At 38.4% G+C, this 26,116-nt stretch overlaps 1 protein-coding gene across 4 annotated transcripts in view; it reads right to left on the bottom strand.

Moving 5' to 3' along the window:
• Positions 1–683: 683 nt before the first annotated feature.
• The window catches only part of ACYP2 (acylphosphatase 2), a 274,964-nt gene continuing 249,531 nt past the window's right edge, over positions 684–26,116 (bottom strand). For all 4 annotated transcript variants that reach the window (XM_053200598.1, XM_053200599.1, XM_027072448.2 and 1 more), the window contains one exon: positions 684–1,275. In XM_053200598.1, the coding sequence (XP_053056573.1) occupies positions 1,161–1,275 (115 nt within the window). In that variant the 3' untranslated portion in view covers positions 684–1,160. The remainder of the gene's footprint in view (positions 1,276–26,116) is intronic.

The raw sequence follows: 26,116 nt of genomic DNA, 5'->3' as shown, positions 1-26,116 counted from the left end.
TACTCTTGGAGCAGGTAAAAGAAAGAGGCCTGAAGTCTTTGTCCATGCCATCGAGAGTAACAGTGGAGATTGGTTCTACAGACAGAATGGTAGTTTCTAATGTGGATTCCTAGGGGATGTGAAATTGTCCAAGGCAGACAAGATGCAGGAGGCAAAGTGAGACCAAGCATGCAGGGCTCCAAGGACCTCCATGCCCATTTCAGTCATACTAGTGGGCTTTTTTACTTACTTTAGGTATTAAATTCCATGGAAAATTTTGTTTTAGTGAAGGATTCCATTGGTACAAAAATTAGGAGATCACTGAAGGACATACACATGTATATGCCTACAACATTTGAAGTCCCCTAGTATTTTGAGTTAAAGATCTTTTTTCAATAATTCTATGGCATAGAAATGAACCTTCTCCTTAAAATATCCTGTTGCTTAATTACCATTTACATGTGAAAAATCCCTAAATGATAAGTCAACTTCAAGGGATAGTATGATTTAATTGGACTGTCGATTCCTTTTCTGGTTAATAGGACAAACCATTGTACATAGTTGTTGACATAAATCTTGCTGTTCGTAGTAGTGAAATTGTGCGTTCTTAACAGTTACCATCACTCACCTGCTCACTACACAGAACAATAAAGGTCATAGATGGCATTAGGTTACTCCAACCAAAATATTGAATGTCTCAACCAGAATTTTAAAAATTCTTTATTGATATTATTTTGTGGTTATACTGATCATCATATACATTTATATCTAACTACTGGTTCTTGTTAAACAAATGACTCAAATTTAATAAATTATTATTCAGGAGGTTTTTAGAATTCAGACAACAATGCTTAATTTTTAAATGGTTGAGCTTTATTTTATACCTAGCCAAATAACACTTGCTATAATATTCATTAAAGATTCCACAAGACAAGTTTAAATATTCATATTAAATATTTTGTAATATCCTTTACAATACTATGTTTTTGCGTCTTAAAAACATAGTCGAGTAAAACTATTTTAGTGTCAGACCTTTTTAGTAACATATATTCTGTTGTAGCTTTCAGAACAGAAAGTTCTTTTTTTTACCCTACTCTGCTACTATTATTCTAGTACATAGACTTGAGAATATATGGTGTTTGTTGTGTAATATAAGCATTAAAATTTTTATTTCTCTTCTGTTAGTATCGGATACTAAAATTTGAGTAGTCAAGTTGAGAGATGATTTTTTCATTAGAAAAGTTTGTGCGGTCAATGCGAGAACTAGGACTTCCAACCTTGCTCAGCCAGGACATCCTACAAAAAATAAACAAATGAATAAAAATTAGCACTCAAAGCATCTATGGACTAGCCAAAATGATCCCACCACGGGTTACAATGGGAGTTTACTTTTACTAAGTAACTTTTGCATCTAATGTGAAATATAATTTTTTATATTGTATCCATCATGTATCAGAGTACCAGAAAGTTTAACACATAATTAAATAGGAACAAAGAAAAGCATATAGCAAATTAAGCCCAGTAAACTCATGATGATTTCATATTTTCCCTGTTTTAAAGCATTCAAAGCCATTAAAATGTAGCTCTTATATGTAAAAGGATAATATTTTTACAAAGAAGTAAATAATAAAAACAATTCACCATTGTTTTTTCTCATTACTCAGCACATGGTAGGTGTGTGTATGTATGTATATGTACATATCTGCCATGTGCTGAAAGAGAAAAAATGAAAAAAGTGTAAAGAATGTGATTTCCCATAAACATTTTAGATGAGGAGTGCCTGGTTGGCTCAGTCAATACAGTATGCAACTCTTGATCTCAGGGTTGTAAGTGCAAACCCTACTTTGGGTATAGAGGTTACATTAAAAAATAAGATCTTTTTAAAAAATTTTTTAAAAATTTTCTTTTAATTATTTGTGAAAGAGAGAGAGAGCATTAGCAAGGAAAGGACAGAGAGAGAGAGAGACAGAATCTGAAAGCAGGCTCTGGGTTCTGAGCTGTCAAGCACAGAGAGGGATGCGGGGCTCTAACCCAAAACCGTGAGATCATGATCTGAACCAAAGTCAGATGCTTAAACTGACTGAGCCACCCAGGCACCCCTTAAAAAAATAAAATCTTAAAAACTTAAATTAGCTGAACATTTTCTGATCTATTCAAAAACTATTTCTTAATACATATATTATCAAAATGGCCACGTTAAAGAGACAAGTTAAATGCTCTGAAACTATTTTTCGGCTTCTGTAGTGCAATGGTTTTTATTTATTAGCAATATATAGGTGTTTAATTTATGCATTTGGGTACTTATCTGCGATTCTTCCTTATATAATTCAGGCTTAGTTTAATATTGTTGACCCCCGAGATATTACTGTTAAAGATTTTCCAGAATCTTTCTAACTATTAATAATTAGTTGGGATGACAGATTACATAGGACTACAGGTAAACAACCTGAAGCAGTTTGATATAAGCACTGGTTGTTACCCAGCTGTTGCTGTAGAAACAGTCCACAAGTTTGCCCATATCCCCAAAGTTCTTTCCAGTTGTGAGGCTAGTACCACATACAGCTGTGTACTATCATATGTAACACTCTCCTGTAACCTTGAATTAAAAAATATTTTCTATGCTAAAGTGGTCTGATAATCTGGAAATTACTCTTAATCAGTCTAGAGAAGAATGCCAATGATTCAAATTGCCATTGAATTATTTAACCCTTTCTTTGATTCTTGTGACAGTTTTACTAGGTAAGGTGAATTTTCATGTTTCTCCTTTCTCAGAAGCTAAGCCCAGTAACACATCTTATTTTCTTCAACTCATTTAGTTAAAATCTTCAAAGTTGAAATTGCACATGTTGAAGAACAAAATTCAGTTATTTAGAAAAGGAGCCAATGGCTTCAATTTTACTACTATCTCCTTGAAATCTTTTAGAAAACAAAGGCCAGAAATAATAAAAGCGAAAGTATATTAAGCACTATTTGCTCAGCATTGTGCTAAGTTCTTTATATAGACTCTAACCCTGTAAGTTATAGTCCATCATTACTCCCAAGGTATGGATGAGGAAAGAGAGAAGAGTTAAGTAATTTGCCCAGGGTAGTAGCAGTGGTGGTGATGACAAACGGTCAGATTCTGGCTGTGATTTGCTGACAGATTGGACATGATGTGAGGGAGAGAGGACTGAAGGATGACCCCAGAGTTACTGGTGAGAAACTATTTGGTAATGGTTGTGATTCACTGAAATGGAGAGACCGTGTGAAGAGCAGATTGGGGAAAGATTAGAAGTTCAGTTTTGAGTAGCTAAATTATGGAAAGAGCCCACATGTCCATCGACTGATGAATGGATAAAGATGTGGTATATAAGCACAATAGAATATTACTCAGCCATTAAAAAGAACAAAATCTTGCCATTGGCAATGACATGGATTGAGCTAGAGAGTATAATGCTAAGTGAAATAAGTCAGGGAAAAACAGATACCATATGATTTCATTCATGTGGAATTTAAGAAACAAAACAGAATGTAGGAGAAGGGTGGAGGAAGAGAGGGAAGCAAACCATAATACTCAACTATAGAGAACAAACAGGGTTGATGGAGGGAGGTGGGTGGGGGATGGGCTAAATGGATGATGGGTATTAAGGAGGGTACTTGTGTTGATCACTGAGTGTTATATGTAAGTGATGAATCACTAAATTATACCTCTGAAACCAATATTACACTGTATGTTAACTAACTAGGATTTAATAAAAACTTGAAAAATAAAATCCTATTTCCAAAAAAAAAAAAAAAGTTCAATTTTGGAAAGTTGACTTTGAGATATTAGACATCTACATGAGATGTTGAGCAGCCAGTTGGATCTTTGAGTCTGGCTGGAGGAGATAAAGTTGGAATTTGTCTGCAGGTAGTCAGTACTGAAAGCCGTAAGATTGGATGGCATCACCGAGAAAAAGCATATAGAAAAGGAAAGAGGTACAGGGACTGTGTCTTAGGACACCCCAAAGTTAAGAGCTCAGGAAGCAGAGGAAAAACCAGCAAAGAAGAGAAGAAAGCATCTAGGGGGTAGGAGCAAAACTGGAAGGGCATCCTGTCCTAGGAGGCAAATGAAACCCTCCACGAATGGATCAACTGGGTCCCTGCTGCTGGCAGGTCAAGTAAGGTGAGGACTGAGAATTGACCATTGCATTTGGCAACACGCTGGTCACTGATGACCTTGATAAGTATAGTTTTGGTAGAGTTAAAGCTGTATTTCAATGGGCTCAAGAGAGAATGAGTGGAGAACAATTAGAACCAGTGAATCCAGGACAAGTACTAGTGGGCCTATAAGTTGCAATGACTAATCCACCTAGGATGAAAACTCAATGTATTTAGCTAATTGAGAGCCTGACCACCTACTTGTAGCTGGTCTTCAACACCATTAAGAAGTTCACCAGCCACAAGTAGGGCCAAGGATAAATCTATGCCACTGCTAGGGGCAGAATGGTCATGCTGTTAGGTGATTCAGCTATGGCTTTGTATCAGATGCAGGAGGGCCACTTTGTGTCATGGCTCCAAGCATGCCACCCCTACTGCTAGGAGCAATCTTGCCTGACCTGCCTACTTACCGAAGAGTGTTCTGGTCACCTATCACTTGGCAAGCCCTGAGACTTCCCTCATGTGCTGCTCCTGCAGTCAGCCCTTTATAGGTGTGGCTCAGATCTGGGAGATGGCAGAACTGTGAGGTCTCCTAGCTCAAGTGTTTTAATTTCACCTTTTTGTATCAAGAAGGTTTAAAAACCACATAATCAAACAGTATCAGTTAATTCATTTCAGTAAATATTTAAGCAGCATTGTAAGCAAGGTGATATCCTTGATAATGGAATGCATTACAGATATCTAAAATGAAGTTTCTTTACTATCCAAAATACATAAAGAACTTATAAAACTCAACACCCAAAAAATGAGTAGACATTTTTCCTAAGAAGATATACAGATGGCCAATGGACCCTTGAAAAGATGCTCAATGTCACTCATCATCCAGGAAATTCAAATCAAAACTACAATGCAATACCACCTCACACCTGTCAGAATGGCCAAAATGAGTAACACAAGAAACAACAGGTGCTGGTGAGATGTGGAGAAAGGGGAACCCCTCTTAGACTGTTGGTAGGAATGCAAACCAGTGCAGCCACTCTGGCAAACAGTATGGAGGTTCCTCAAAAAGTTAAAAATAGAACTACCCTAGGATCCAACAGTTGCACTACTAGGTATTTATCCAAAGGATACAAAAATACTAATTTGCAGGATAAATGCTCCCCAATGTTCATAGCAGCACTATCCACAATGGCCAAATTATGGAAACAGCCCAAGTGTCCGTTGATTGATGAATGGATAAAGAGGATGTGGTATATGTACAATGGAATATTAGCCACAAAATAAGAACAAAATCATGTCATTTGCAACAATGTGGATGGAGCTAGAGAGTATTATGCTCAAAATAAGTCAGAGAAAGACAAATACCATATGGTTTCACTCATATATAGAATTTAAGAAACAAAACAAGCAAAGGGGGAAAAAAGAGGCAAACCAAGAAACTATAGAGAACAAACTGATGGTTGCTAGATGGGAGGTGGGGGGATGGTTGAAATAGGGGATGGGGATTAAGAAGGGCACTTGTTGTGATGAGTACCAGGTATTGGTTTTAAGTGTTGAATCACCAAACTGTACACCTGAAACTAATATTACACTGTATGTTGACCAATGGAATTTAAATAAAAACTTGGAAAACACAAAATCTGTGAAACTGGCTGCCAAGAGAAGCCAAAGGAGACATGATGACTAATGCAGTATCCTGGATGGGATTCTGGACCAAGAAAAGGACATTAGTGGAAAAACTAATGAAAGATAAAGTATGGAGTTTGGTTAAAAATAAAGGAATAAAATGAAATTTCTTCCCTCAGTAACTCACAATCTAACAGAAGAGTTTGGAGAATAAAAATTACTATAAAGTAATTCAGAATGTGATGTGCAATGTGATTTTAATGAAAAGGCAGAGGAAATGGTTGGGGTTAATTTCTGGTCAAGGTACTCAGGGACATCCTTGTGATGCCAATGGCACTGGAGCTAAATTATAAAGAAAATAGTATTGAAAATTTCAAATCTTAGGATAGGGAATGCCAGCTTAAGCTTGACAGGAAACTAAGAAGCATAGGGAAAAAAATGGATAATGTTAACTAATTAAAAATGTAAAACTTTAGAGAATGGTCAAAAAAAAAATGTCTTAAGCAAAGCCATAACAAAGAACAAACCGGAAAACTTACCTGCAATTTTCTTACTCTACAAAGAGCACTTAAAAACCAATACATAAAAGATATCCATTCCATGGAAAAATGGACAAAGAACATAAACATAAGAAATATAAATGGCCAATAAATATGTGAAATATTCTCTTACTCATAATTTTAAAATTATAAATCAAACAAGAACAAGATACCATCTGTTACTTATGAAATGGCAAAGATTTGAAAAATTGATTATATCTAGTAGAGATAGTTTAGAGGCACTTTTCTAGATTGATGGGAATGCAACTCTGTACAGCTTTTTAAAAGGGCAACTTGGTACTACCTATCAAAATTTTAAATGTCCATGACTTACAGACGTGCTGTCATAGAGAGGGGGCCCTGGGATGCGACTCTGAGATGGAGATTAGTTTGTAGGGATTGCTCTTGGGTTCAAAAACCGTGGGAGGCAAAGAAAGTAGACAGCATTGGCCTGAGGGGGAAGTTGGGTGAGATGTAGTCTCATTGAAGACCTCGGCCAACACACGGGAGCTCTGAATTAGGGAAGACCCTTCAGGGCTGTCCCAAGGTGCAGTGAGAGGGCTGGGTCTTTATATCCCACCCCTCCCCCCATTAGCCAGTCATTACAGAAGTGCTGCCCAGAGAAGGGGTGACTGTTTGTGTTATGACTTCCTTCTGCTGGGGCAACTTCTGAAGATGGCTGACGGTTGAGGGCCACCTTCCACCAGCACTCCTGGCACCTGGAGAATAAGCCCACATATTCTCACAAGTGGGCAGCCAGAATGAATAGAAGATGCAAGATAGAAGTGGTAATTAGAGGGAAAAGGGCTCAGGGCAAGTTCGTAAGCAGACTCGTTACATTTAGAAGACAGGACAAATCTTATCTGTACAGAAGACAGATAAACACACACACACACACAATTTGATATGAAGAGGCATTTACATAAGATAGCCTGAGGTAAGGTAATTTACTGAGAATTACTGGAGGTGAGGTAGGGTTGAGGAATTTAAGTGAAAATGGTGTTAATAATTGCTATGGGAGGGGCACCTGAGTGGCTCAGTGGGTTAAGGTCTGATTCTGAATTTTGGCTCAGGTCATGATCTCACAGTTCGTGAGTTCGAGTCCCACATCAGGCTCTGTGCTGACAGTCTGGAGACTGGGATTCTCTTTCTCTCCTTCTCTCTCTACCCGTCCCCTGCTTGCTCTCTCAAAATTAAAAAAAAAAAAAAAACTTAAAAAAATAATTGTTATGAGAGTTAATTGCTGAAGAGCAAGGGGAGCCCTTGAAGATGAAAAGATGGCCAGGAATGGAACATGTGCCTGTCTGCACTGCGCTGAGCTCTACTTCCTTAGACATCTGTCCTCTAAGCACAGTGGAAACAATAGGGCCAGGGATCAGTGCTTGGGCCAAAGGCTTCTCCATAGGGACATCCCATCTTAGGGGCAGAGTAACAATTCAATCCGATGTTTCCTGGAGTGAGCAATGGAAGGTAGGACATCCCCCAACCTGGAGTAGACTTCTCCTTAGCCAGCTGCAGAGCTGTGGTCTTAGGTTTACTGGAGTACGGTGAATGAGCCATTTCATGGGGGAGCTTCTGATTTTGGTATCTTTGTATCTCTTCTCTTAAACTGGGCAGATCCTCCACAGAAGGTATGTCCAATATCCACCTAGAGTCTATAAATTTGGCTATGTGTGTTCTGGAAAGAAGGGTAAGACCTCAGTATTTAGTGTGTAATTTTCACTGAATATCTGTTATCAGCACTTGATCTTTTTTCAGCTGTGTCTCTAAGACCCTCTCCAGAGCTTGAAATTCTGGCTTCCACCTGGGTGGGTGGTGTAGCCACTCCCCTGTAAGGGATGGGAGATAATAGCTTATTAAACAAATTTTAAATCCTTGTATTTTTGACCCCACATTTCTGCCCACTTCTGCCCACTGCCTTGGGGAGTTTCCACTGTGTTAAAAGGGCCATTTCTCTGCTTCTCCCACTGGACACTTACCATTCAGATCAGTGTGACCATTAGCTCATTTGCTTTCTAATTTCCCAAGTTTTGTTGCCTTGTTTTCCAAAGTTTTGAAGCTTTCTCTCTCATTCTTTGTTCTTCTGGGTGTTTAAACCTTTTTTAAAAAATCAATTTTACTCATACTTAAGTGGGGCTTAGATGGGAGAAGTAAGTGCATATGTTCAAAATGTAACATCTTTAATTGGAAGTATGGCTTTTTCCTTTATGTTTAAATCTTCAATCCATCTGGAATTATATGATTGCATTATATGAAAAAGAGATCTTAATTTTGAATGGTTAGATATTTTCCCCAGCACAACTATTAGAGACTGAATCTACGTATATGCCTGAATCTTTTTCTAGACATTCTATTTGACTTCACTGATAGCTTTGGTTAATCCCTAAACCATTACCAAACTATTTTATTTATTTTTAATAAAATTTATTGTTAAATTGGCTTCCATACAAACCCAGTATTCATCCCAACAAGTGCCCTCCCCAATGCGCATCACTCACTTTCCTCTCTCCCCCCACCCCCCATCAACCCTGTTTGTTCTCTGTGTTTAAGAGTCTCTTATGGTCTGCCCCCCTCCCTCTCTGTAACATTTTTCCCCATTACCTTCCCCCACGGTCTTCTGTTCAGTTTGTCAAGATCCACATATGAATGAAAACATATGATATCTTTCTCTGACTTATTTCACTGAGCATAATACCCTCCAGTTCCATCCATGTTGCTGCAAATGGCATGATTTTATTCTTTCTCATTGCCAAGTAGTATTCCATTGTATATATAAACCACATCTTCTCTATCCATTCATCAGTTGATGGATATTTAGGCTCTTTCCATAATTTGGCTATTGTTGAAAGCGCTGCTGTAAACATTGGGGTACATATACCCCTATGCATCAACACTCCTGTATCCTTTAGATAAATTCTTAGTTGTGCTATTGCTGGGTCACAGAGTACCTCTATTTTTAATTTTTTGCGGAACCTCCACACTGTTTTCCAGAGGGGTTGCACCAGTTTGCATTCCCACCAACAGTGCAAGAGGGTTCCCATTTCTCCACATCCTCACCAGCATCTAGTTTCCTGATTTGTTCATTTTAGCCATTCTCACTGGCGTGAGGTGGTATTTCAGTGTGGCTTTGATTTGTATTTGCCTGATGATGAGTGACATTGAGCATTGTTTTTGTGTCTGTTGGCCATCTGGATGTCTTCTTTGGAAAACTGTCTATTCATGTCTTCTGCCCATTTCTTTACTGGATTATTTTTTTTTTCAGGTGTGGAGTTTGGTGAGTTCTTTATAGATTTTGGATACCAACCATTTATACGATACGTGATTTGCAAATATCTTTTCCCATTCTGTCAGTTGCCTTTTAGTTTTATTGATTGTTTTCTTGATCAACAAGACCTATTGATGAGGTCCCAATAGTTTATTTTTGCTTTTCATTCTCTTGTCTTTGGAGATGTGTCGAGTAAGAAATTGCTGCAGCTGAGGTCAAAAAGGTTGTTGCCTGCTTTCTGCTCTAGGATTTTGATGGTTTCCTGTCTCACATTCAGGTCTTTCATCCATTTTGAGTTTTTTTTTGTGTATGGTGTAAGAAAGTGGTCTAGTTTCATTCTTCTGCATGTTGCTGTCCAGTTCTCCCAGCACCATTTGTTAAAGAGACTGTCTTTTTTCCATTGGATACTCTTTCCTGTTTTGTCAAAGATTAGCTGGCCATACGTTTATGGGTCCAATTCTGGAGTCTCCATGCTATACCATTGGTCTATGTATCTGGTTTTGTGCTAATACCATACTGTCTTGATGATTACAGCTTTGTAGTAGAAGCTAAAGTCTGGGATTGTGATGCCTCCCACTTTGGTTTTCTACTTCAGTATTACTTTGACTACTTGGCATCTTGTGTGGTTCCACACAAATTTTAGGATTGTTTGTTCTAGCTTTGAGAATGCCAGTGCAATTTTGATTGGGATTGCATTGAATGCGTAGATTGCTTTGGGTAGTATTGACATATTAACAATATTTATTCTTCCAATCCATGAGCATGGAATGTTTTTCTGTTTCTTTGTGTCTTCTTCAGTTTCCTTCATAAACTTTCTATAGTTTTCAGCTTACAGATCTTTTACATCTTTGGTTAGGTTTATTCCTAGATATTTTATGGTTCTTGGTGCAATTGTAAATGGAATCAGTTTCTTTCTCTGTTGCTTCATTATTGGTGTATAAAAATGCAACCGACTTCTGTACATTGATTTTTGTACCCTGTGACTTTGCTGACTTCATGTATGAGTTCTAGCAGACTTTGGGTGGAGTCTGTCGGGTTTTCTGTGTACAGTATCATGTCATCTGTGAAAAGTGAAAGTTTGACTTCTTTGCCAGCTTTGATGCCTTTTATTTCCTTTTGTTGTCTGATTGCTGATGCTAGCACTTCCAACATTATGTTAAACAACAGCAGTGAGAGTGGACATCCCCGTCGTGTTCCTGATTTCAGGGGGAAAGCTCTCAGTTTTTCCCCATTGAGGATGATATTAGCTGTGGGCTTTTCATAAATGGATTTCATGATGTTCAAGTATTTCCTTCTATCCTTTCTTTAGGGTTTTTATTAAAAAAAGGATGCTGGATTTTGTCAAATGCTTTTTCTGCATATATTAACAGGATCATATGGTTCTTTTCTTTTATTGATGTGATGTGTCACATTAATTGATCTGCGAATATTTCCTGCAGCCCAGGAATGAATCCCACTTGATCATGGTGAATAATTCTTTTTATATGCTGTTGAATTTGATTTGCTAGTATCTTGTTGAGAATTTTTGCATCCATGTTCATCAGGGATATTGGCCTGTGGTTCTCCTTTTATGTTGGGTCTCTGTCTGGTTTGAGAATCAAAGTATTGCTGGCTTTGTAGGATGAGTCCAGAAGTTTTCCCTCCCTTTCTATTTTTTGGAACAGCTTGAGAAGGATAGGTATTAATGCTGCTTTAAATGTCTGGTAGAATTCCCCAGAGAAGGGAGATTTTTGATAACTGATTCAATTTCTACACTAGTTATGGGTCTGTTCAAATTTTTTATTTCTTCCCGTTTGAGTTTTGGTAGTGTATAGGTGTTTAGGAATTTGTCCATTTCTTCCAGGTTGTCCAGTTTGTTGGCATATAATTTTTCATAGTATTCCCTGATAATTGCTTGTATTTCTGAGGTATTGGTTGTAATAATTCCATTTTCATTCATGATTTTATTTGGGTCATCTCCCTTTTGTTTTTGAGAAGTCTGGCTAGAGGTTTATCAATTTTGTTTATTTTTTTGAAAAACCAACTCTTAGTTTCATTGATTTGTTCTGTTTTGGTTTTTTTTTTTTTTTTTTTTTTTGGATTCTCTATTGTTTATTTCTCCTCTGATTTTTATTATTTCTCTTCTGCTGGATTTGGGGTTCCTTTGCTGTTCTGCTTCTAGTTCCTTTAGGTGTGCTGTTAGATTTTGTATTTGGGATTTTTCTTGTTTCTTGAGATAGGCCTAGAATACCAAACTATTTTAATTCTTATAGCTTTAGAATATATTTAATGCTCAGCAGTCTCTGTTACCCCCCAACCTCATTATTCCAATTGTCCTTGTTTATCACGAAGTCCATTAGATTTTAGCATAATTTTGTCCAGTCCAAATCCCTTAAAAATCTTAAAATACCCTTGTAAATTTTAAAATAATTCGGAAAGAATGAACATGCTAACATTTAATCTTATCAAGAGTAACAGATTTTCCCTATTTCTGTTCTTTACATTCCTCCTCAAAATTTTGTAGTTTACTTAATTCAGGTTCTTAATTAAATACCGATAAGTTAATACTTAGATATATTTTTCTTGCTATTTTGAACAAGATGCTTTTTAATCATCATGTTTTTAAACTGGTACATAGGGAAACTAGTGATCTCTTCATTGGAATCAGATGCCTTACTGAAGTTCCTTAGAATAGTTTTCTTTGGGGTTCTGAGATAAACCACCCTATGTACTTCTCCAGAATTCGTTGTCAGTCAGTTTTTATCACATTAATTGGATAATTTCAAATTGCTCCTTATTGTAGGTTATCTAGCCACATTTTTGTTGGTACTAAGCCTTTGAAAGAATTGCTTTAGTACATAAAGAAAGAAAGAATCATGAACAGTGTTCACTGAGTTAAGGGGCCAGTATGATCAGAGTACATTGCTCTGGCTAAAGCATATTTTACCTATTAGGTCAGTAGACTCAATAAATACTGAATGGATGGATGGTTGGATGGATGAGTGAATTATATTTGCTTGAGAGACACTGAAGTATAATATTTATGCTATAAATCTGAATCTGCTCTATGTGTGTATATCTTTCAGGTATTTTTATTTAAGTAACATGATACACTGGTAGGCTTTTAAAGCCTTTTTTTAAATAAGAAGGTTCAACTAATACAAATGGAAGAATAAGAATGGAAAGTGGAAAATTCTGTTAACAGAAGTCATGTTACTTGATAAACATGTCCTCGCTTCACTCTAATATATTTTAAATGCTGTGTGTAGAGATTTTGAAAATTAAAATATTTCTGTGAATTCTTTTACCAAAATCATGTTGCCTTTAACAATTACAAAGTAATACGAGGACATTTCATTATAGATGCATTTCTTACATGTTTCATGAGGATTATACATGGTTATAAAAATAATTTTTATGGAGTGGCAAAAGACAATGATCTTGCATGTGTTTTAAGTATTCTTCAGGTCATCTTTGCATGGAAAAAAAGAATAAAAAACAGTGCTGATAAATGTTAGATGACCAGGGGAAAATTCCATTCGTTTACTAAATTAACAATGTTGTATTTTTCTGTACCTACTCAGGCAGTCACCAACTATTGGTCCCCTCAAGGGCTTCCACAGCATTCTGATTCTTTGGTGCAGATGGCACACATTTGGCTATCCAGTATAGTATCCACACATTTATGGCCTCAGCAGCCAGCAAAGAGGCCAGCTGTGACTTTCTAAAACACACTTAGGTATTTCCCCTCCCAGAGACCCTTCTCTGACTGCCTCTATCTAAAAAGGACCCGCCCAACTATTGTGTGCATCATGGGAAGTATCACATTCTGTAATTGCTATGTTTATGTAATTCTTGATGTGTTCATTACATGCCTCCTCCATATTAGAATGCAAATTCTATGAAGGCAGAGGAGGAATCTGACTATTGCATCCCAAACATCTAGCATGATGCCTGATGACAGGGGGCGCTCAGTAAATACAACACATCCTGAATGAACCCATCTTTGTCATTTGCCTGCCTTCTTTGGGTCTACAGCTTCCATGCATGAGAAAAGAGGCACATTTCTAGGGTTTTACACAGTTCACACACAGAAGGGAGCCCTGGGCATGAACTTTTAACTTTTTAATTTTATCTCCCATGAAATAACCCTCCCCCCATTTTTTACACACTTTGAAAGGTAAACAAATAGTTGCTCTTATTACAGAAAAGTGATAAAATTCATGTCAGTAACAAGTAAGGACTATGTTCATCCTCACAGAGGAAACTGGAGGCCTATGGGTCTGACCTAATAACCTGAATGCAAGCATGTGAACCAAGTTTATTTGTGGAATCAGTTCACTTATTTTTGCCAGCCCCCAAATTTTACTGCAGTTCTTGTGATTTTAAGCCTATTCATTGTATACATTAGCATAGTGACTGACTTCACCCAGCGTTTATGGTGATTATTACAACACCCCTGGAGGTCCAAGTCCATCTTGCAAACCAAGTCACATGACATGCCACCATTTCAATCAAGTTCAGGGCACAGTTGGTTGTATATGCTCAGATGAGTTTTAATTATCAAAAATCCTTAGACATTGTTCTTGGAATCTCAAAGCTGTATAAACACCTATTGTAGTTGTATTTATTCCAGGTTTTAAAGCTTTTTAAAAAGAAGAGTCCTTTCTTCCAACATAATCTTGCATGAAAGCTTAATGCTTATAGAAGTGAGGTGCTTCTCTGAAGCAAGGGAACGGTTGGGGGTGAGGTTCAGAACCTCCCCCTCAGGCCTCTGTTTCCCGGCTATACCTTGAGTACCTCTGGGGAATCCCAAGGGCTCCAAAGAGCTCAATTTAAAAATTGCCCTATTAACCTATCACTGAGCAAGGATATATGGGATGGAATATATGGAGAATCCATAATAAGTAGAAGTGGAAACCAACATAGGACTGTCTCTTCTATTACTCAAGTCATTGAGTGTTTCCTACAAAATGTACTAAGTTCCTGAAGTGATAGGAAAAATTCCATTTAATATCCTTATTGAAACAAAGAGGTAGAATTAAAGCACTAGAAAGCCAACACTATTAATAATTCATAGCAGTTCTATTTCCTGGGACTGAAGTGGGGTGGCATAATCCTTTCGGACATCTCTGCAGCACCAGTGTAAAACATAGACCATAGCAAGAAAGCAGACAGTAAGAAGAGACAGTTAATGAATTAAGAGCTAATATGATGCATAGTGGAAAATATTGAGTTGCCTGCCCATTTGAAGCTTTTAAAGTATCATCAATAATGGAAGGATGGCACATATTTTTGCTATTCTCCTTTCTTAAGCATGTTTCTTACTCAGTTACATGTGGACAAATACTACCATAGACTTCATTAGTTTAAAAAATTTTTAACATTTATTTATTTATGAGACAGAGACAGAGCACAAGTGGGGAAGGGGCAGAGAGAAGGAGAGAGGGAGGTACAGAATCTGAAGCAGGCTCCAAGCTCTGGGCTGTCAGCACAGAGTCTGACACAGGGCTTGAACCCATGAACCATAAGATCATGACATGAGCCAAAGTCGGAGAATTAACCGACTAAGGCAGCCAGGTGCCCCATCAATAGGAGCTTTTTAATGGTATTTAAAAAAAATTTTTTTTTAACGTTTATTGATTATTTTTGTGAAAGAGAGAGACAGAGTGCGAGCAGGGGAGGGGCAGAGACAGAGAGAAGACGACACAGAATTTGAAGCAGACTCCAGGCTCTGAGCTGTCAGCACAGAGTCTGACACGGGGCTCCAATTCTCAGATGGTGAGATCATGACCAGAGCCAAAGTCGGATGCTTAACCAACTGAGCTACCCAGGCGTCCCTTTAATGGTATTTTAATAGACCGTTGACCCTCAAACAATATGAATTTGAACTGCATAGGTCCACTTACACGTGGATTTTGTACAGCACAGTACAATACATGTATTTTCTCTTATTTTAATAATATTTCTAGCTTATTTTAAGAATATAGTATATAATACATCTAACATACAAAACATGTGTTCATCAACTGTTGATGTTATTGGCAAAACTTCTGGTCAATAGTAAGAATTAGCGGTTACATTTTTGGGGAGTCCAATGCTATATGTGGATTTCCAAGCACATAGAGGGTTGGTACCCCTACCGCTGCATTGTTGAAGTGTCGACTGTAATGTCTAAAACTTCTGCCATATTGTAGCTCATGATCAGTGAAGAGTTCAGTGATTATCAAGGGAATCCTAGTACTTTCATAATTAACCTGAAGCCAAATTACTCTTCTTTAAAAATGGAGATAACCTTCACCTTACTGAGTCACTGAATGGATTAAAAAGAATGTATATAAATTGCCCAGTACAACATCCGACACACAGTAAGCCCTTAATAGCAGCTCTTACAGTGTAATTGTTCTCTGTCTTTGCCAAAGATGGTGGACTGGCTCTTAAGCAAGCTCTGTGACCGGCAAAGTCACACACTTCCTGTGGAATTCACTCATAAAACCTGGAGTTACTGCTCAGCATGTCATTCAATCTCCTTAATTGGGAGAGTCTGGGAGAGCTACCCAGGCTATGCCCAGGATTCTGAAAAACAGCCAACTGGATCAAAGGTCCTGGGAGCAGAGGAGGCAGAAGAAGCAAAGGCAGTCACTTCTCTGTCATACCACAGTTTCGGGTCAGCAAAGTGACAGATACTCTCTCCTGTTTAGTGGAAAGAAAAGACAGAGTGGCACAGTGGTAATGGAGGTGGACTTTGGATCAGTTCTGCTTGAGTGCAAATCCAGCTGCCACTTCCCCGCTGGTTACAGTGGACAAGTACCTTCAATTCTAAATGTCTCATTTGTAAAATGGAGAGTATGTCACCTGACCCAGAGGTGTTATGAAGATGAAAGGAGATAATCTGTAAATTGTTTCAGACAGTATATAGAAAGTAGTGAACATTCAAAATTTAGCTGTTTTCTTAGGGTACCATAGTAGGTAATGAAAACCATCTTAGCTATTTTAGAATGCATTTAATATAGGGCATTGGGTCCTTGCAAAATCACTATGAGTCATAGACTGGAAGAACATATTTAGATGGGGCCTGTTGGAGCAACTCTGTAGAATTGGCTGCTCGAATATGAAATGTTAAAACTGTGATTCTCCTGCAAATATAAACGGTAAGTGTCAAAGATTTCTATTTGACACACGAAGTAATGACAGAACCTGGTTCAAAGGAGAATGTAGACATATGTGTGTATATACATTCATGCAATCAGGGATGCTGAACTCAACTGGCTAATAGATATGAAACTGGTTTAAATGCTACAGGGCAGGACTGTCCAACACTGCTGTATTATGAGCATCGTGTACAATTCAAAATCTTGAATCTTGTACCATATTAAAGTAAAAATAGGTGAAATTAATTTATCATTTAGTCCAATATATCTAAAATATTTCAGTATATAATCCATATAAACAATTAATGAACAAAATGATAGAGTTTACATACCTTTTATATTGAGGCTTTGAATTCTGGTATTCTACACTTACAACATATCTCAATTCAAACTGGCTACATTACAAGTGCTCAATAATTGCATATGGCTAGTGACTCCCATATTATTAGAGTTTTAGGGCAATAAAAAGAATGTTTGGGATTATCTTTCCTTTAGGGCAAAAGCCAATTATATATCTACCAGAAAAAAAGGTAACTTGCTTTGTTATGAACAAGGAGTATTAGCATTTCTTTGGTTTGCAACAAGTAAATTTCTACCTTAGAGTTGTCAAATAGTGTAGTTAGTCGAAAATCAAAGGGGCATATCTGTAACATCAGAAAATTGCTGAAAGTTCCCAAAACAATACCCAGAACTTTCCTGAAAGTTCCCTAATCTCCATTGCTAAGCCTTGGACAATTTTTTTGTGTGTGATAGGCCCATGAGGGGAACTTCTGGGAATCAGGAGACTGTCACTGAAATCATTGCACTGATGGACATGCTACCCTAGCCACAGTCCAGGCATCAGGAAGTCTCACCAGGATTACTGGCTCCAGCGTCACGTAACAGCAGCTAGATCCTCACACTAGCTAAGTGGATGATTCAGGCATTTCTGCTGCTTCTCTTTCCACCTATATCAATTTCAAATTCAGATTTCACATGAGGACTTCTGATGGATGAAACCTACATCATGTTGGAGTCTCTAGCTGTAAAGGAGTGAGGGAAACACGGTTCCTGGTTCTCCAGGGTCTGCAGTAAAGGAAAAGCACCAGAAGGACTATGGAACCAAGAGTGAGCAATGCAATATACCGTGTTTACCGCTGCTGTCATTCAGTTGACAAGAACTTGATGAACTTCTCCATTATGGGATAAGTACTTTACAGAGGATAAGTACTTTTTTTTTCTGGTCTGCATGACAGCAACATTTTTGTGGGCTCTCTCATATCTAGGGTTCCTCTAAGCACTACAACAGAACTAAGGAACACTAACACTGAAGAGTCAGGTGAAAAAGGAGAAGCAGATGGAGGAAAGGTAGAAGGAATGAACAAAGAACAGGGAGGTGTCCAAAAAGTATGGTGTTACAGAAAACAAAGGGCACAGAGTATTTTAAGAAGGAGGGAGAAGTCAACTTCCAAATGCTGCTAAGACTCTAAGAAAAACATGAGCTGAAATGTACTTTGGGGACCTTAGCAAGATCAGCTTTGGTGATGTGCTGGGGGTGGAAGCCACATTAAAGTGGTTTCAGGAGTGAGGGGGAAGTGAAGAAATGCCGACAGCAAGAATAGATCAATCTTTTGAGCTGTCTGACTCTGAAGAGAGGAGAGACACAGAGGAGCTTTATACATCTTTAAGGCTCTGTTTTTGGCAAGCAAGCAGGCCTCGATTCTGAATTCGATGCCTTCCAATATTTATGAGCGCTTTGTCTCAGAAGAACAATATTTGAGGAGGATTGTTTTACTAACACACAGTCTAGGGCGTTTTCTATTCCAGATATGTTAAAATCTACTCCTACATGAAGCCAAATGAAAAGTGAGTTGGCCAGACTCCCCTGTGTTTTCACCTCTCCCCCTGACCTCTCTACTTCCCCCCAAAATGCTCACAAGGCAAATTGAATTTTGGGGAGTGATGTCATTAGTTGATGCAGGACTACTAGATAGAACCAAGCTGTGATCCACCCAGAGCAGAGGTAGTTATTTCATACTTTTTTTAAGCCTTGTTCCTGGCTCTCTTTTATGTCCCCACCCTTGTTTTTTGCCCTTTTTCACTCTTTTGTTATAGTTTTACATATTCTGACAAGTCACTTTAAATTACGTTGGGAACAAAGTGAGGTATCAACACATAACACTGAGGGTTTCTTTTTTCTTCTTGCTGATACTGTTTCTTTGATTTTATAAAGGAGATTACTGCAAAGGAGGGTAGAGATTTTTTTATGGAGTTTTGCTTTACAGCCAACTTTACTACTTTTTTCATTAAAGCAAGGTATGCAATGTTCTGAGGTCATAAAGAGTGAGTGAGGAGATGGACTAAATGTGTGATGGACCTTAAGAAGGGCACTTATTGGGATGAGCACTGGGTGTTACATCTAATTATGAATCACTGGGTTATTCTCCTGGAGTTAACATACTACACCGTATGTTAACTAACTTGAACCTAAATAGATAGACCATTAGGCTGTCTTTTAAGGGTATCACCTGTGACACCATATTGCATTACATGTTCTTAACCCTAGAGATGTGGGCTTTCAGAATGCCTTTAAAGATGTGCCCAGAAGTCAAAATATTGAAATTTTTCTTTATTGGGATGTTTCATAATCAGGGAAATGGTGTATGGTCCGAACCTCTTAGGGTTAAAAAAAATTCTTTTAAGATTTTCATTTCCCCCTAGGAAGGTGTTTTATCTTTAAATCCAAGTAGGTGACTCAGTTCATAGGGGGAGGCTCATGATAGGATAAAAATGCCATTGAAATGTCAGTTCATAAGTGGTCACCTGCAGGTGGGACTTGGATATTATACCCTGAATATTTTTTCAGCACTAATGTGTTCAATGCACATAAGTTTTAGTCTGTTTTAAGTGATTCAGAAAAAAGCCATTCCCTTTCAAAATGTTTTCCTTTTTGTATTCATAAAAATAGATGCCAATTTCCTTTTACAAAAATAAAGAATAAAATAGAAGAAGAAAAAAATACATATCCCAATATTAATGTTTTTTTACAGATAGTAAAAAATAGTCATTGCTAAATCCCAATGAATGCTTTAGCCTAAACTTTAAAAACTAAAATTGCATGTATTATTGTCACCCCCAAAACAAAAAATTCAAATAGTGTGTGCTTGTTAACTGACTTTAAACTTGTTGTATTTTTCACAAAGAAATTTCATAAATAGCTTTATGAATCTTATAAAAATGAAAGGATATCACCAACTTATTTAAGTCGCCTAGCTAGTGGGAAGTGACAAGGTGAAATAAGAATGGGATTACAGGCTGAGAGGAGGAAGGGAGAAAGACTTAATGGAAGAGACTGAAAGACAGGTAATGATCCTGCCCTAAAGTAAAATTCTCCATAATTTTAATATTGCATTCTAAGATGTGTTCAGTTTCTGACACCATTAATAAAATGATCAAAGACTGTCTAGTCACCAGAATCAAAATGCAATTTAATTATATTCTCTGTTTTGAATTGATAGCTTTTTAGAAAGAAGATGGCTGTCATATTTAGTTTTCCAAATGACTTTTATATGAAGCTGCTCAAACTAGGCATATAAACCCAACTCACCAGAGAGATGTGCTTGCATTTGAAGAGAATTAAAAGCCTAAGGTTTCAGGACTTAAAATCATGAAGCTGAAGTCAGAAGATAGGTCCTACCGTGGAAGAAAGTGGCCTCCCTGACATTGGGTCTAGAAAGTGCTCTGTGAGCCTGGCAATCATCCAGATGAGGACTAATGTTTGGGAGCCTCTTATAATTGGACACTCTTTCCTGCTACGGCTAAACTTGGATCAAAGAAAGAAAGAAATTAGCTAGCAGCTTCCTGTAGAATCCGATGAGGCATCATCACCTTGGTGGAGATGCCAACAGTCTTCAGTGGTCTAGGAAATTGATCCTAAAAGCTTTCTCTGAAATGATCAAGTTTAGGAGCACAAATAAATGCTAGCCAAATTCCTAGATCAATTTATAAAACAGAATGCCGCATAGTCATTTATATTGGGCACTGTATTTGTCAAATGTATCATCCACTTGTGCAAGAATTTTCCTACTTGAGCTTGCTGAAATGGAATTACATTAGATTGCTTTCTCCAGTCTAGGCATATTTTGGCCTAGAGAATCTACACTGAGAGTACTTTCTTCCCTAGCTAACACTGAAGAAGTGGTGATAATGGATAGCCTTTTTAAGAACTCTTCATCACCCCTGCTTTTCACTTAACGCATCATTGCCGCAGACAGGTTAATAAGGCTGCGGATTTCTTTACGGTTACTTTGTTCCTGTCCTGAGCATATTCTCTGGCCACCTGGATTATGCTGAAACAGTCTAGTCTGTTCTTGTTTCTAGGGCAAAGAGAAGGAAAAACCTATCACTTTTTTTTTTAACTTATCACTTATTGTACCATATTTATAAACTACATCTTAAGGCAGTTTTCTTTGAAAGAGCTAATTTTGCTTGTTTCAATTTTGGAAGGCAACATCTCTGCTATTCTCCATAGATTCGGAAAAGGTAGGAGGAGTGAAACCCTTTCTGACCAGTGGCCACAGACATGGTAGGTGACTACAAGCATGCCTCTTTACCACAGAGAGAATTCTTCAGAAAAGGGAATGCACTGAAGTGTCAGAATGTTCTCCATGGCAATCAAGCAATAATACTCTCTTGGCAACATATAGCATAGGTGTGCTGGGTCAGAAAATGTTTCTGTGACCAGGGGTACTACTCAAACTACCCTCAAACTTAGAGACTTGAAGCAATATTTATCCTGCTATAAGTCTACAATTTGGGCACAGAGAGCTCATCTCTGCCACACTCCATCAAGAACACTGAAATAACGGGAAGGCTTAGTCACTCACACGTATGGCAGGCTATCCTTGGAAAACTCCATGAGCTAACATCTAGAACAGCCAGGGCTCCTTAGGCATCTCTCTCCAGCATGGTGGCTTCAAAGTAGCCAGACTTCTCACACTTGTATCAGCTCAGGAATCCAAAAGCAATGTGTCAGAGAGCAGCGTGTGGAAGCTGCATTGTCTATTCTAACCTAGTCTTGGTATAGGTTCAAGTGTCCCCTGAGCAGCATTCTATCTGACAGAACCCAGTCCCCAAGGATAGTCCATATTTAGGGGAAGAGGAATTAGGACCCAACTTAAGTGAGAGGAATGGCAAAGAAATTGTGAGCTTGCTTTAAAATTATCATAATAGGGGCTCCTGGGTGGCTCAGTTGGTTGAGTATCCAACTTCGGCTCAGGTCATGATCTCACGGGCAGGGAGTTCCGGCCCCACATTAGGTTCTGTGCTGACAGCTCAGAGCCTGGAGCCTGCTTTGGATTCTGTCTCCCTCTCTCTGCCCCTCCCCAGCTCACGCTCTGTTTGGTCTCTCAAAAATGAATAAACGTTTAAAAAAAATTAAAGTATCACAATAACTTTATATAGCTGAAGAATTACAGGAGAATACACCATTAATTTATTTACTCATTCATTCAGCAAATATTGCGTTTGTACCGTAAACTAACTTAACATAGACTTTTTAAAAGATTCTAGATATTCTAGCCTGAGACAACTCAAATTTGGACATGATTTTATGCATCAGGAAGGATGTATTTTATTTTAGGCCTGTCATATGAAAGTACTCAAACCAGTACAAAATGTCAGATGATGACAATTCATCCATTTGGAAAGGAGTATAATCTTAGCAGCATAAATGGGTTTTTATTAGAACTCATTAAAAACCCAAGAAACAGAGGCACCTGGGTGGCTGAGTCGGTTAAGCATCCAACTCTTGATCATGAGCTCATCATTTGTGGGATTGAGCCCCTCCTCAGCTCCACACTGTTAGCATGGAGCCTGCTTAGGATTCTCTCTCTCTCCCTCTCTCTGCCCCTTCCCTGCTCATGTGTTCTCTCTCTCTCAAAAATAAACTTTAAAAAATAAAACCAGAGAAAACAGAAGTATGAATCTTCGTTAGATACAAATACATTCTAAAAAAATTGTTGAATCAGTTTGTGTAAAAGCAAATCATCTTTTCTAACTTTATACTTTTAGTGATTAATGTGTAAGAAAAGTTTTCCTTGACTTCCTAAACATTCCAAATTGCCTAGTATGTGAAAGGAGGATTGCTCTCTGATAGACAAGAGATAAAATACAGAATACATAGGTGAATATATTGGATACGATAGGTTCAGCTGAGAGGCACAGTGGAAGTGGCTTCAACAAGGAAGGTCTTCACTTGTCCATCATGGAAGGAAACCTGGAGGCAGGTAGTTCTGGACTGGTGTGACAGCTCCATGAATGTCAGAGACCCTTTCAGCTTACCACTCAGCAACTTCCGGGAAGTTGTCCTCATTTTCCTCACCCAAGATGGACACTAAAACTCCAACCATCACCTTTTGTTTTCTCGACAGTAGAATGGAAGAAGGGCAAACAAAGGGAAAAAGAAGGTGTCCCTAAGGTAAAGTGCCTGAAGGTGTAGTTTGTAAATATGGTACAATAAGTGAATGTTGTCCAGAAGCAGCCACAATACTTCTGATTACATTTTATTGGCCAGAACCCTCCTACAAAAGAGTTTTGGAAATGTAGGCAAGGTTAATGTTATTCTGAGTGGCCACTGGTCTAGCCAAAGTCACCAGCATTTCAGAGGAAGAAGGGGAGGGTGGTTCCTAGAGGGCAGCTAGCAGTCCCAGCCATAGGGTGGAAATCATGTGTTCTATTTTGCACTTTAAGCATGAGATGCCTCTTAAACACTCAAGTAAACAACAGTATATACAACTCTGGAATGTAGGGGAGATATTGAAAACCTGGGGTTAAAAATCAGGAACTTGTTGGCCTACAGATGATGTTAAATATCTTGGGGCTAGACGGCAACATGTGGGGAATGAATGGAGACAGAGAAAAGAAGTGGCCAGCCAGAGAGGCCGCCAGCAGAATAGGATGAGAGGACATCATGAAAGAGACAGGTGAAGGGCCAGGACACTCTGGCATCCTAGAAACCCAGTGAAGAAAGAAGCTCAACAAGACCAGAGTCTCCACAGTCTCACAGGCTGCTGGGAGTTTGAGTCTCCAAGCCTGAGAACTGATGACTGAATTTGGCAAGAAGGAGATCATGGAGATGAGATGTGCCAGGCTACAGTGCAGAGGTGGAGAACAGAGCCTGTGGGGAGGGGCTGAAGGGGAACCAGGAGACGGAGGAAGTAGAAACAATCAATAGTTCCAGGAGATATAAAGGGCAGTAGCTAGAGAGGAATATGGCATCCAGAGAAACCCTTAAAAAAATGATGGTGAGTATTAGAATATATATATATCTGCTTATGGGAATGAACTATAAGAAAAGCAGAAGGTGATGATGTGGGGAAAGTGTTAATTTCAGCACAAAACCAGGGTCCAGTATACAAGTGGAGAGGCCAAAACAGTGTGTAAAAAAGATACACATAGAGCCTAGAGAAGAGAGTAAGATCAGATATAATGAGAGAGAAATCAAGGAAAAGAATGTGGTGAAGGGAGTCTGGCAGTGGAATCAAAGAGCAAATACTCAATAAAGAAGATTCATCTCAATCCAGATTCACCACCTGGGATTGACTGGTGGTGGCTGCCCAGGGCTCTGTGTTGAGCAGATGGGTAGAATCCTTATCCAGCTCACTGGGGGACAGTGCAGTGACTGGTGATAGGTTCCCCAATGTTCTGGCCTCAAACACTTAGTAGCCTACTTTTGAAAGTGTTTCTTTTTCCAAAATAATCTCTACACCCAACATGGGGCTCAAGGACCCCAAGATCAAGAGCTAACTGCATGCTCCACCAACTAAGCCAGCCAGACCCCCTTAGTAGCTTACTTTTGACATCTTGGACTTTAATGAGTCCAACTCTGACTTTTAATTATGTAGTTTTTCACAAAGTTTAATCATTCTACAAGTACTGTTACAATCTTTTCCACTTAATAATATGAACAGAATTTGCTTTTGTGTTAATGGATCAATATCTACATCATCTTTTTAAATGTTCCTCAAGTCTGGCACTATGTGGGTGGACCCACATCCTATGGTTGGAAATTTAAGTTGTTCCAAGTTCAAAAATAAATATTTACTTGTACAACTCCTTCTTCTAGATTACACTGACCTTATGATCTGGAAGGCATTGTGAAGTAGTGGTTTAAAAGCATGGGCTGTTGAGTCAGAGCGGAAGCCCTCTGGGATTCAAATGACTGCTACCTTAGTTCCTAGCAGTGTTATCTCTCTGTGTCTCAGTGTCTTTATCTGTAAAATCGGGTTAATGGTATTTCCACTAGATAGAGGTGATACAAAGATGAAAGGAGATAATACATATAAAGCACAAACATCGTGCTTAGGGCCTGGAAAGCATGCAGTAAAGGTTAGTATACTGAAGCAGATTTATGTCGGTCCACCTCTATCCTATCCTCAGCACCCAACCCAGAGGCTGGCAAGGAGAAGATGTTCAATAAGCCTGCTGAATGAGTGGGTTGTACACAAGATCTGAAGTAACAGTATTAAAAGGTTATAATCCTAGTCACAAAGATAGGACTAAATTGTAGACTCCTGAGCCAAGATACACAAAGTTAACCGAGGGTTTATATGTAAGAATTATTTGGATAATTTTTTCTTTTTATTTTCATTCATTCATTCACTCAGTAGGACAAAACCTAGAATACACCATTTATCATTGGATTGAAAATGCCACTGTGAAAAATACAAAAAGATTTCTGATCATTGGTGGTGCTGTTTCACAATGTTGTTGTCTTAAATATGTTTGTTAGAAATCATCATACTTGTATTCCTTCAGCAGCTAATTAAAACAGTAATATCTGCTGGTCAGAAAAATTTCAGTCTGACAGGATACAAAGTAAACTGGAAGCAGGAAGTGAAAGCTCCCCTTCACCACCTCCCAGCCCCACTCAGATGTCGCTACCCTCTGAGGTATATTCTTTGACCCTTACCTATGCATATACAAATACAAACATACAAAAAACTCCACGTGCATGTACCCAATGCAGGGAATCGTCATCATCTGATTTTAGGCCACAAAATTGCTGCTCTATTTTCATATTAAAAACAAAACCAACCAACCAACCAAGCAAAACAATAGCAGCTTTGAAGCCATTTCTATCTGAAAAGATTGTCACCGTTCTGGGGTTCTGATCTGCTAAACGTTCGTTTCTGGTGGTATGCCTGGGAGTGACTGACTCAGTGCTGTTGGTTAATCACTAACAAGCAAGTCAAGTGTTTTGGTTCTGTTAAATAGAAACTGTTCTCTTTTTTTAAAAAAGATTTTTTTAAGTTTATTTTGAGTGAGAGAGAGCAAGAGTGCACGCAAGCAGAGGAGTGGCAAAGAGAGAGGGAAAGCGAGAATCCTAAGCAGGCTCTACATTGCTAGTGCACAGTCCAATGTAGGGCTCAAACTCACAGTGAGATCATGACCTGAGCTGAAATCAAGAGTCAAATGCT

Source organism: Acinonyx jubatus, chromosome A3 (assembly GCF_027475565.1).
Source record: "Acinonyx jubatus isolate Ajub_Pintada_27869175 chromosome A3, VMU_Ajub_asm_v1.0, whole genome shotgun sequence".
NCBI classification, from domain to species: Eukaryota; Metazoa; Chordata; class Mammalia; order Carnivora; family Felidae; genus Acinonyx; species Acinonyx jubatus.
This window is presented reverse-complemented; position numbering and strand designations above follow the sequence as displayed.